The sequence below is a fragment of the Pseudophryne corroboree genome, chromosome 7 (genome assembly GCF_028390025.1).
Source record: "Pseudophryne corroboree isolate aPseCor3 chromosome 7, aPseCor3.hap2, whole genome shotgun sequence".
Taxonomy (NCBI): domain Eukaryota; kingdom Metazoa; phylum Chordata; class Amphibia; order Anura; family Myobatrachidae; genus Pseudophryne; species Pseudophryne corroboree.
The window spans coordinates 382,574,903-382,587,017 of NC_086450.1; the positions used below are offsets into that span (position 1 = coordinate 382,574,903).

Consider the following 12,115-nt stretch of genomic DNA (forward strand, 5'->3'; position numbering starts at 1 on the left):
CAGGTGATGGCAATCATACATTACCAGGAAAGTCCAGGAACAGAGCATTTTCTCCCTCATGGAGAGGGTCAGGTAGGCAAGTATGGCCTAGATAGACTGTGCAAGCAAGTAAATTTTGACTATCTCTATAGAAGAGATAGGCAAAATTGACACTTAGCCAAAATCGCACATAGTCCGTACCGCAAGCACACTCATTATGTGCTTGCGATGGCGACCTAGCCCCTGTCACATAGTGAGAATCGGGGTTAGCCCGAATCTCACCGTGTGTATGGGCCTTTATCATACTTGCCTACCTGACCCTCTCCATGAGGGAGAAAATGCTCTGTTCCTGGACTTTCCTGGTAATGTATGATTGCCATCACCTGTGGTGAGCTGGGTAATTGATAACAAAGGTGTTTCACCACAGGTGATGGCAATCATACATTACCAGGAAAGTCCAGGAACAGAGCATTTTCTCCCTCATGGAAAGGGTCAGGTAGGCAAGTATGGCCTTTATACTCATTTGCCCATAACACTCTTGCACTAAGCCCTAATCCAATGTTTGTGAGATTTTGCCCATTTAACCTTCTTTTCTTATTTGTCAGTTTCAAGTATGTCTTTTCCTGCGCAAATCTACCTAGAATGCCAACATTACAGAGTTGTCTTTTTACTGTGGCAGACGACACTGCTATTTGAGGGAGGGGGGTATTAAAGAAAGCCATCAACATAAGACCTGTAAGATGTCTGTTCTCAATCTGCTGACTCTGATGTACTTCTTACCCTGTGCATTTCCACTTCTTTATGTTGATTAGATTCAATGGGCAATATTATATTGTTTTGCACCTGCGATCTCATGTTTAAAGTGACGGGAGATTGCAGGGCGCAATTCAATCGTTTTTTGTTCTTCACACTAATCACGCCCATAAAGGTCGGGTATAGTCGCGTAAAAAGGATAAACCCAACCAAAGTGCTGGGCCTGATTGCGAAAAGTGCCCTTTGGGCGCCCAAAATGGTCACTTCTCCTGCATTTTAGCTTGCCACCCCCAGTGGTGCAAGCTGAAATGCAGACACCGGCGGCCATCTCGCCAGAACTGAGCTACAATTTAATAGCTCCGTTTGGGTGCCATCTAGTGGCTGCCGGCAGGATAACATTTGAATCTCGCACAGTATGTCTTTCTCTCTCAAGAATGTAGTGGATACTTCTGTATGAGATTTATTGCCTCTGTATGAAATAGCCCTAATTTCTCTAAACAGACAGATGTGTTGCTTGAGAAAACGGTTTTGTTTTGACCATTTTTTAACCTGTAATAGAACTGTAGAAATACCAATGCAATCCTGTAGCGTACAACCAAAGGTACAGTAACACAATTCAATTGCTTTTTTGAACAGAATGACGGGTTTCAGCGGTGATAGAACAATTGCAGTGGTTTGTCTAATACCCAATAAACATTTAAACATGACTAATTAAGGCTGGATTAACAAGAGTTTGCCATTAGAAAATAGAATAAGGGCTGCTCAAAATGAGGCTTTGCAGTGATATGTGGATGCTTTTTTATAAATCAGTCATTTCAATCTGTTCACAGTCACGGTTTATAACTGGTTGCTCTGACGAGGCAATCATTACTGTGACTTCCATCACCTGTACACAGGTGGCATACAAGCAGCAGGGAAGGAAGGGCCAACCCCCAAGACCCAGCATGCACTCACTTCTCTCCTACTAGTTCCTTCAGGTCATGCCCATAAATAGGATTTTCACTACATCCATTATAAAAACAGAGGAAAATATAAAGAAAATCTGCGAGTAAAGTAATACTTGCCTTTTACAAGCTGATTTCTCTGTGAGGAGCTCTGGAGACACATATTGTGCTGTTCCAACAAATGAATTTGCCCGGGCTGTAAACAGTAGCAATCAAAATAAAAATTATTTGTGAGCACTTTACCATTTATGTTTGCCTAATGTCAATATTAATGGTCCCTACACACTAGTGGATATGCCGCCGAGGTGCCCGATGGCTGAAACGGCTGACACATGACCCGGCGGCGTGCGGGGGGGGGGGGGGGGTTAGTGAAGTTTCTTCACTCCCCCCGCCACCCGCCCCATAGCCCTGCATGCTAGTATGGACGAGATTTCATCGTTGGTGCATACACACTGAAAAATATGAACGATATCTTGTTTATTAATGAACAAGATCGTTCAGATCTTTCGGTGTAATCGCTTAGTGTGTAGGGCCCATAAGAGATGAATGTATAACTATTTACAATGCTGGTATTTTCTCTGCATCTACGAAAAAATAAGATTTTACTCACCGGTAAATCTATTTCTCGTAGTCCGTAGTGGATGCTGGGACTCCGTAAGGACCATGGGGAATAGCGGCTCCGCAGGAGACTGGGCACAACTAAAGAAAGCTTTAGGACTACCTGGTGTGCACTGGCTCCTCCCACTATGACCCTCCTCCAGACCTCAGTTAGGATACTGTGCCCGGAAGAGCTGACACAATATGGAAGGATTTTGAATCCCAGGTAAGACTCATACCAGCCACACCAATCACACCGTATAACTCGTGATACTATACCCAGTTAACAGTATGAAATATAACTGAGCCTCTCAACAGATGGCTCAACAATAACCCTTTAGTTAGGCAATAACTATAAACAAGTATTGCAGACAATCCGCACTTGGGATGGGCGCCCAGCATCCACTACGGACTACGAGAAATAGATTTACCGGTGAGTAAAATCTTATTTTCTCTGACGTCCTAAGTGGATGCTGGGACTCCGTAAGGACCATGGGGATTATACCAAAGCTCCCAAACGGGCGGGAGAGTGCGGAATACTCTGCAGCACCGAATGAGCAACTCTAGGTCCTCCTCAGCCAGGGTATCAAACTTGTAGACTCTTGCAAAAATGATTGAACCCGACCAAGTAACAGCTCGGCAAATTTGTAAAGCCGAGACCCCTCGGGCAGCCGCCCAAGAAGAGCCCACTTTCCTCGTGGAATGGGCTTGTACAGATTTAGGGTGCGGCAGTCCAGCCGCAGAATGTGCAAGTTGAATCGTGCTACAGATCCAGTGAGCAATAGTCTGCTTAGAAGCAGGAGCACCCAGCTTTTTGGGTGCATACAGGATAAATAGCGAGTCAGTTTTCCTGACTCCAGCCGTCCTGGAAACATACTTTTCAGGGCCCTGACTACGTCCAGTAACTTGGAATCCTCCAAGTCCCAAGTAGCCGCAGGCACCACAATAGGTTGGTTCACATGAAAAACTGATACCACCTTAGGAAGGAATTGGGAACGAGTCCTCAATTCCGCCTTATCCATATAAAAAATCAGATAAGGGCTTTTGCATGACAAAGCCGCAAATTCTGATACACGCCTGGCCGACGCCAAGGCCAACAGCATGACCACTTTCCACGTGAGGTATCGTAGCTCCACGGATTTAAGTGGCTCAACCCAATGCGACTTCAGGAAATCCAACACCACGTTGAGATCCCACGGTGCCACTGGAGGCACAAACGGGGGCTGACTATGCAGCACTCCCTTAACAAAAGTCTGAACTTCAGGCAGTGAAGCCAGTTCTATTTTGGAAGAAAATCGATAGAGCCGAAATCTGGACCTTAATGGAACCCAATTTTAGGCCCATAGTCACCCTGACTGTAGGAAGTGCAGAAATCGACCTAGCTGAAATTCCTCCTTTGGGGCCTTCCTGGCCTCACAGCACGCAACATATTTCCGCCATATGCGGTGATAATGGTTTGCGTTCACTTCTTTCCTAGCTTTAATTAGCGTAGGGATAAACTTCCTCCGGAATGCCCTTTTCCTTCAGGATCCGGCGTTCAACCGCCATGCCGTCAAACGCAGCCGCGGTACGTCTTGGAACAGACAGGCCCCCTGCTGCAGCAGGTCCTGTCTGAGCGGCAGAGGCCATGGGTCCTCTGAGATCATTTCTTGGGAGTTCTGGGTACCAAGCTCTTCTTGGCCAATCCGGAACAATGAGTAGAGTTCTTACTCCTCTCCTTCTTATTATTCTCATTACCCTGGGTAAGAGTGGCAGAGAAGGGAACACATACACCGACTGGTCCACCCACGGTGTTACCAGAGCTTCCACAGCTATCGCCTGAGGGTCCCTTGACCTGGCGCAATATCTTTGTAGCGTTTTGTTGAGGCGGGACGCCATCATGTCCACCTGTGGCCTTTCCCAACGGTGTACAATCATTTGGAAGACTTCTGGATGAAGTCCCCACTCTCCCGGGTGGAGGTCGTGTCTGCTGAGAAAGTCTGCTTCCCAGTTGTCCACTCCGGGAATGAACACTGCTGACAGTGCTAACACATGATTTTCCGCCCATCGGAGAATCCTTGTGGCTTCTGCCATCGCCATCCTGCTTCTTGTGCCGCCCTGTCGGTTTACATGAGCGACCGCCGTTATGTTGTCTGACTAGATCAGCACCGGCCGGTGTTGAAGCAGGGGTCTAGCCTGACTTAGGGCATTGTAAATGGCCCTTAGTTCCAGAATATTTATGTGTAGGGAAGTCTCCTGACTTTTCCATAGTCCTTGGAAGTTTCTTCCCTGTGTGACTGCCCCCAAGCCTCGAAGGCTGGCATCCGTGGTCACCAGGACCCAGTCCTGTATGCCGAATCTGCGGCCCCCTAGAAGATGAGCACTCTGCAGCCACCACAACAGCGACACCCTGGCCCTTGGAGACAGGGTTATCCGCCAATGCATCTGAAGATACGACCCGGACCACTTGTCCAACAGATCCCACTGGAAGATCCTTGCATGGGACCTGGCGAATGGAATTTCTTCGTAAGAAGCTACCATCTTTCCCAGGGCTCGCGTGCATTGATGCACCGACACCTGTATTTGTATTAGGAGGTCTCTGTCTAGAGACGACAACTCCTAGGACTTCTCCTCCGGGAGAAACCCTTTTTTTCCTGTTCTGTGTCCAGAACCATACCCAGGAACAGTAGACGCGTCGTAGGAACCAGCTGCGATTTTGGCATATTCAGAATCCAGCCGTGCTGTTGTAGCACTTCCCGAGATAGTGCTACTCCGACGAACAACTGCTCCCTGGACCTCGCCTTTATAAGGAGATCGTCCAAGCACGGGATAATTATTTCGGCCATTACCTTGGTAAATACCCTCGGTGCCGGGGACAGACCAACGGCAACGTCTGGAATTGGTAATGACCATCCTGTACCACAATTTGGAGGTACTCCTGGTGAAGAGGGTAAATAGGGACATGCAGGTAAGCATCCTTGATGTCCAGTGATACCATGAAATTCTCCAGGCTTGCAATAATTGCCCTGAGCGATTCCATTTTGAACTTGAACCTTCGTATATAAGTGTTCAAGGATTTCAATTTTAGAATGGGTCTCACCGAACCGTCTGGTTTCGGTACCACAACATTTTGGAATAGTAACCCCGGCCTTGTTGAAGGAGGGGTACCTTGATTTCACCTGCTGGAAGTACAGCTTGTGAATTGCCGCCAGTACTACCTCCCTTTCTCCGAGGGCAGCAGGCAAGGCTGATGTGAGGTAACGGCGAGGGGGAGTCGCCTCGAACTCCAGCCTGTATCCCTGTGATACTACTTGCAGAACCTAGGGATCCACCTGTGGGCAAGCCCACTGGTCCCTGAAGTTCCCGAGACGCGCCCCCACCGCACCTGTCTCCACCTGTGGAGCCCCAGCGTCATGCGGTGGACTCAGAGGAAGCGGGGGAAGATTTTTGATCCTGGGAACTGGCTGTCTGGTGCAGCTTTTTCCTTCTTCCCTTGTCTCTGTGCAGAAAGGAAGCGCCTTTGACCCGCTTGCTTTTCTGAAGCCGAAAGGACTGTACCTGAAAATACGGTGCTTTCTTAGGCTGTGAGGAAACCTGAGTTAAAAAAAAATTCTTCCCAGCTGTTGCTGTGGATACGAGGTCCCAGAGACCATCCCCAAACAATTCCTCACCCTTATAAGGCAGAATCTCCATGTGCCTTTTAAAGGCAGCATCACCTGTCCACTGCCGGGTCTCTAATACCCTCCTGGCAGAATGGACATTGCATTAATTCTGGATGCCAGCCGGCAAATATCCCTCTGTGCATCCTTCATATATAAGACGACGTCTTTAATATGCTCTATGTTAGCAAAATATTATCCCTGTCTAGGGTATTAGTATTATCTGACAGGGTATCAGACCACGCTGCAGCAGCACTATTTATGCTGAGGCAAATGCAGGTCTCAGTATAGTACCTGAGTGTGTATATACAGACTTCAGGATAGTCTCCTGCTTTTTATCAGCAGGCTCCTTCAAAGTGGCCGTATCCCAAGACGGCAGTGCCACCTTTTTTGACAAACGTGTGAGCGCCTTATCCACCCTAGGGGATATCTCCCAACGTGACCTATCCTCTGGCGGGAAAGGGTACGCCAGCAGTAACTTCTTAGAAATTACCATTTTCTTATCGGGGGAACCCACGCTCTTTACACACTTCATTCACTCATCTGATGGGGGAACAAAACACTGGCTGCTTTTTCTCCCCAAACAAAAAACCCCTTTTATGTGGTACTTGGGTTCATGTCAGAAATGTGTAACACATTTTTCATTGCCGAGATCATGCAACGGATGTTCCTAGTGGATTGTGTATATGTCTCAACCTCGTTGACACTGGAGTCAGACTCCGTGCCGACATCTGTGTCTGCCATCTGAGGTAATGGGCATTTTTTGAGCCCCTGATGGCCTTTGAGACGCCTGGGCAGGCGCGGGCTGAGAAGCCGGCTGTCCCACAGTTGTTACGTCATCCAGCCTTTTATGTAAGGAGTTGACATTGTCGGTTAATACCTTCCACCTATCCATCCACTCTGGTGTCGGCCCCACAGGTGGTGACATCCCATTTATCGGCCTCTGCTCCGCCTCCACGTAACCTTCCTCATCCAACATGTCGACACAGCCGTACCGACACACCGCACACACACAGGGAATGCTCTGACTGAGGACAGGACCCCACAAAGTCCTTTGGGGAGACAGAGAGAGAGTATGCCAGCACACACCAGAGCGCTATATAATGCAGGGATTAACACTATAACTGAGTGATTTTTCCCCCAATAGCTGCTTGTATACACATATTGCACCTATAAGTTTAGTGCCCCCCCTCTCTTTTTAACCCTTTGAGCCTGAAAACTACAGGGGAGAACCTGGGGAGCTGTCTTCCAGCTGCACTGTGAAGAAAAAATGGCGCCAGTGTGCTGAGGGAGATAGCCCCGCCCCTTTTTCGGCTGACTTTTCTCCCGCTTTTTTCATGGATTCTGGCAGGGGTAATTTATCACATATATAGCCCTGGGACTATATATTGTGATGATTTGCCAGCCAAGGTGTATTATATTGCCCTCAGGGCGCCCCCCCCCCAGCGCCCTGCACCCATCAGTGACCGGAGTGTGAGGTGTGCATGAGGAGCAATGGCGCACAGCTGCAGTGCTGTGCGCTACCTTGTTGAAGACAGAAGTCTTCTGCCGCCGATTTTCCGGAACACTTCTTGCTTCTGGCTCTGTAAGGGGGCCGGCGGCGCGGCTCCGGGACCGAACATCGAGGTCGGGTCCTGTGGTCAGCAGAGCTCACTGTAAAATAAAAAACCTAAAATATACTTTCTTTCTAGGAGCTCAGGAGAGCCCCTAGTGTGCATCCAGCTCAGCCGGGCACAAGATTCTAACTGAGGTCTGGAGGAGGGTCATAGTGGGAGGAGCCAGTGCACACCAGGTAGTCCTAAAGCTTTCTTTAGTTGTGCCCAGTCTCCTGCGGAGCCGCTATTCCCCATGGTCCTTACGGAGTCCCAGCATCCACTTAGGACGTCAGAGAAAAGTGTAGCAATGTCTTAATCTGTGTATAGTTCATTTATAAATCCTCATTTTTTTTCTTATAAAACCTTCACATCCCAAAACCTTCCTGTCCATCCATCCTATTCTTCTATGATAATATCCAAACATATGCATGTCTGCCACCATAGTGTGGCCAGGTCTGGCTTGAACTGACAAAACAGGTAGGTTTGTTGGCGCCCGTATAGAGGAATGCCACATGCCTACTGTGTACCAGGCACAAGAAATTGCTCTTCAGTGCATTTTTTACATATCAGGCACCACAAGATGTATACAGCACGGAACAAGAGGCAGGCCAAAACAATAAAAGTAAACAGCATAAATAAAATACACAGTAAAGCATCACGTGAGGGCAATGAGTACAAATCATAAATAGAAACACAGCAGTAAAACATCAGACAGGGAGAGATAAGTGCAGAGGAAAGGGTAGAGCAACTCGCTGTAACTAGAACCAGCAGGCAGTGGTGAGATGCAGTGGAAAAGCACCACAGCTCACTATAATCCTGTACCCATTGTATGGGTAAGCACACAATGTCAGAGTTGCTGAAGGGGAAAAGGAGCAGGTGGTAAGGAAGGTACATCATTGCCTGAAGATTGTACAGAGGTGTTGGGACTGTCTTAGTGAGTCAGTAGAACCAGATTAGGAAACTCTGGTAATACTGTAGCTGCACTTTGGACGGTAACATAAATGAACAAAGTGACATCACCCACCTTGCCGGCTGTCTGACGATAAAACCTTAGCGGTCCCAAAATCTGTAATTTGAATATGCATGTCCTCACTAAGTAAAATGTTCTCAGGTTTCAGGTCTCTGAAACAAAGCAAATAGCAATTTTGATACAATAGTAACATAGAAGATAAACGAAGACCAACCCTTCACCTGCTGATGTCATTGGAGCACATTCTAATCAAGGTCATTACCAGACAACATCTAGACCACCAGCTGAACAACAGATACTAGCATGCCCTGACAACAGATACTAGCATGCCCTGCCTGGAAAGTGTAGCAAAATAGCTGAAGCACAAAATACACCCAATAAACAATTACAATGCAACACTGCTTATTACACAATTTTTCATATTGTCATATGGTAATACACTTACAGTCAGTGGTGTCCGAACAGGGGGGGGGGGGGGGGGTTGGGGGTCAAGGCCCCCCCTCTAAACTTGAAAGAGGCGCAGGCGCTGGGGAGCGCTTACTTCCGGATCCCCGCTAAGACTCCTACTGTACTTTAAGTCTGCCACCGGCACCGCAGTGTGTTGCCCCCTGTCCTGTCCTGTTCTTCACCACTGATGCATTACTGGGTGGGAGGCGGGGATGTCCCAGCATGGCCACGCCTCCTCCCAGTAATGCATCCCTGAAGTGAACAGCCAACCAGGACAGGACATGTGGCAACAGTCTTTTTACAGTAGGAAAAATGGATGATACCCGTATCTCCTGGCGCCCAATTAATACTAGTAATACTGCCTGAGGAAGCTGCAGAGAGACACTGAAGGCAGGGAAATGACTCTCGACTGACCACCAGCTGGTCAGACCCCCTTCTAAGAGCTTGATGCACATGACGGGGACCGTTTTCTGAGAGCTTGATGCACATGACGGGGACCGTCTTCACATCTCCAGACAAGGCTTGTTAAAAAGGATTAAAGATCCAGAACCTGGAGTGCAGTAGCTGTTCCCATTTCAGCAAAACGGACGGGGTAATAAATTATAATTAACATGGCCATGTTTTAATCAAATTCTGCATTGCATGACAGCTTTCTTTCTAAAAGAACTTTATAAACGGAACTAGACTGCCACTAAGAGATCATTGTCTGGCAAGGGTAAACCTGCGACATTGTTTCGTGAAAGTTTTTTTTTTACCATCTGCCATTTGGATACTAAATTACCAATACTGCAGTTACATTTTTACAATGATGTGAAAGAGACTTTTTATTATATCTTTTTATTTTTTATGTATGTGAATATATTACATGTGTAAATGCGGAATAATGTTAACAAAAAAGTATTCAATTCTTTTTTGGTACCAGCTAGGAAGTTTATCAGGAGCTATTAACTTTATGTCTTATGGATAATAAAAATTCCTTTTAATTATAGTTTGTCAGCGCATTCTATCCATTTTTTCTTTGTTTTTTTTTACAATAAGAGTCTCCGCGGGGAGCCAGAGGTAAGCGCTCCCCACATGGGGAAGGGAGGGGGCGCCAAAATGTATATTTTACTATGCCCCCCCACCACAAAACATTCCCACGCCTCTGTTTACAGTTACAAGTAATAGTGGGTGAACTTGGAATCTGACCAATTCTTTTTTTTATGTGCCCACTGTTAGCACACATCTCACCTGTGAATAATTCCCTTCTCATGAAGATATTCTAGAGCACACACAATTTCAGCAGAATAAAACCGGGTGCATGTTTCATCAAATGAACCAATCTTCCTGATGTACTTCAATAGTTCGCCATTCTTAGCATAGCTGAGGCCAAAGTCTGCAGGCAGTGTTAAGAAACAATACGTATAACACTTTACCATCTGTCGTTTGGGACCAGTTTGAGCAGAAGTAAATTGCAGGTAGGCTACAGGCTATGACATGGATAATTCTCATCAATATAGTGGCAGCATTTAATTTATTTTTTATTAACAGCATAAGATCATAATAGAGTCTAGGCCAAGTGAAAGAATGTGGAGGAGCTTGCAGCAGTAACCCATAATGTAACAGTGGAACATAAGTCCAGCTGATACTTTCTAAGCACCCACTGGCACAATATTTAGAACCATATTCATCCCATGACATTAAGGTCTCATACCTAGTCGGATCACATTCGTCTGTTGTAATAGTATACATAAACCTAGTACTACCCATGAAAAAGGGTCAGAAAAGGAACCCAATTTGTTACAAAGACCCTATACCCACTGGCAATGTTACTTGTGTTCAGGGGCATTCAATGTACTCATGCAAATTGTGTGTCTTGGACTCAGGGGAATGACCTATACTGATCTCACAACAGAATTAAAACTGCAAATTAACAAAAACAACATGCCAAATGTGTGGCTGTGGCATTTGGACTTGCCTAGTTTAAACGACATTGGGTACTAAGGGGCAGATGTGTTAAGCCTGGGGAAGTGATAAAGCAGTGATAAGTGCAAGGTGATAACACACCAGCCAATCAGCTCCAATATGTAAATGTATCGTTAGGAGCTGATTGGTTGGTGCGTTATCACTTTGCACTTATCACTGCTTTATCACTACTCCAGGCTTAATACATCTGCCCCTAAAAGCTACTCAGTGAGAATTACACATCTGAGATGAGGACACAAAAAAAAAAAAAAAAAATCAGAAACAGGGCAGAACTCAAAGTAATTAAAAATAAGAATTTACTCACCGGTAATTCTATTTCTCGTAGTCCGTAGTGGATGCTGGGAACTCCGTAAGGACCATGGGGAATAGCGGCTCCGCAGGAGACTGGGCACATCTAAAGAAAGAATTAGGACTACCTGGTGTGCACTGGCTCCTCCGCCTATGACCCTCCTCCAAGCCTCAGTTAGGACACTGTGCCCGGAAGAGCTGACACAATAAGGAAGGATTTTGAATCCCGGGTAAGACTCATACCAGCCACACCAATCACACCGTATAACTCGTGATAGGAACCCCGGTTAACAGTATGATAACAAAAGGAGCCTCTGAACAGATGGCTCGCAATAATAACCCGATTTGTGTAACAATAACTATTTACAAGTATTGCAGACAATCCGCACTTGGGATGGGCGCCCAGCATCCACTACGGACTACGAGAAATAGAATTACCGGTGAGTAAATTCTTATTTTCTCTGACGTCCTAGTGGATGCTGGGAACTCCGTAAGGACCATGGGGATTATACCAAAGCTCCCAAACGGGCGGGAGAGTGCGGACGACTCTGCAACACCGAATGAGAGACTCCAGGTCCTCCTCAGCCAGGGTATCAAATTTGTAGAATTTTGCAAACGTGTTTGCCCCTGACCAAGTAGCAGCTCGGCAAAGTTGTAAAGCCGAGACCCCTCGGGCAGCCGCCCAAGATGAGCCCACCTTCCTTGTGGAATGGGCTTTTACAGATTTAGGCTGCGGTAGTCCTATTGCAGAATGCGCCAGCTGAATAGTGCTACAAATCCAGCGCGCAATAGTCTGCTTAGAAGCAGGAGCACCCAGCTTGTTGGGTGCATACAGGATAAACAGCGAGTCAGTTTTCCTGACTCCAGCCGTCCTGGAAACATTAATTTTCAGGGCCCTGACTACGTCCAGTAACTTGGAATCCTCCAAGTTCCCAGTAG

General features: G+C 46.7%; 1 protein-coding gene across 1 annotated transcript in view; it reads right to left on the reverse strand.

Moving 5' to 3' along the window:
• The window catches only part of PDPK1 (3-phosphoinositide dependent protein kinase 1), a 215,568-nt gene that overhangs the window by 81,325 nt on the left and 122,128 nt on the right, over positions 1–12,115 (reverse strand). Inside the window, exons 5-7 of the mRNA XM_063934575.1 lie at positions 10,154–10,298; positions 8,531–8,628; positions 1,797–1,872 (exon numbers count right to left, since the gene is read on the reverse strand). Of these exons, the coding sequence (XP_063790645.1) occupies positions 1,797–1,872; positions 8,531–8,628; positions 10,154–10,298 (319 nt within the window). The remainder of the gene's footprint in view (positions 1–1,796; positions 1,873–8,530; positions 8,629–10,153; positions 10,299–12,115) is intronic.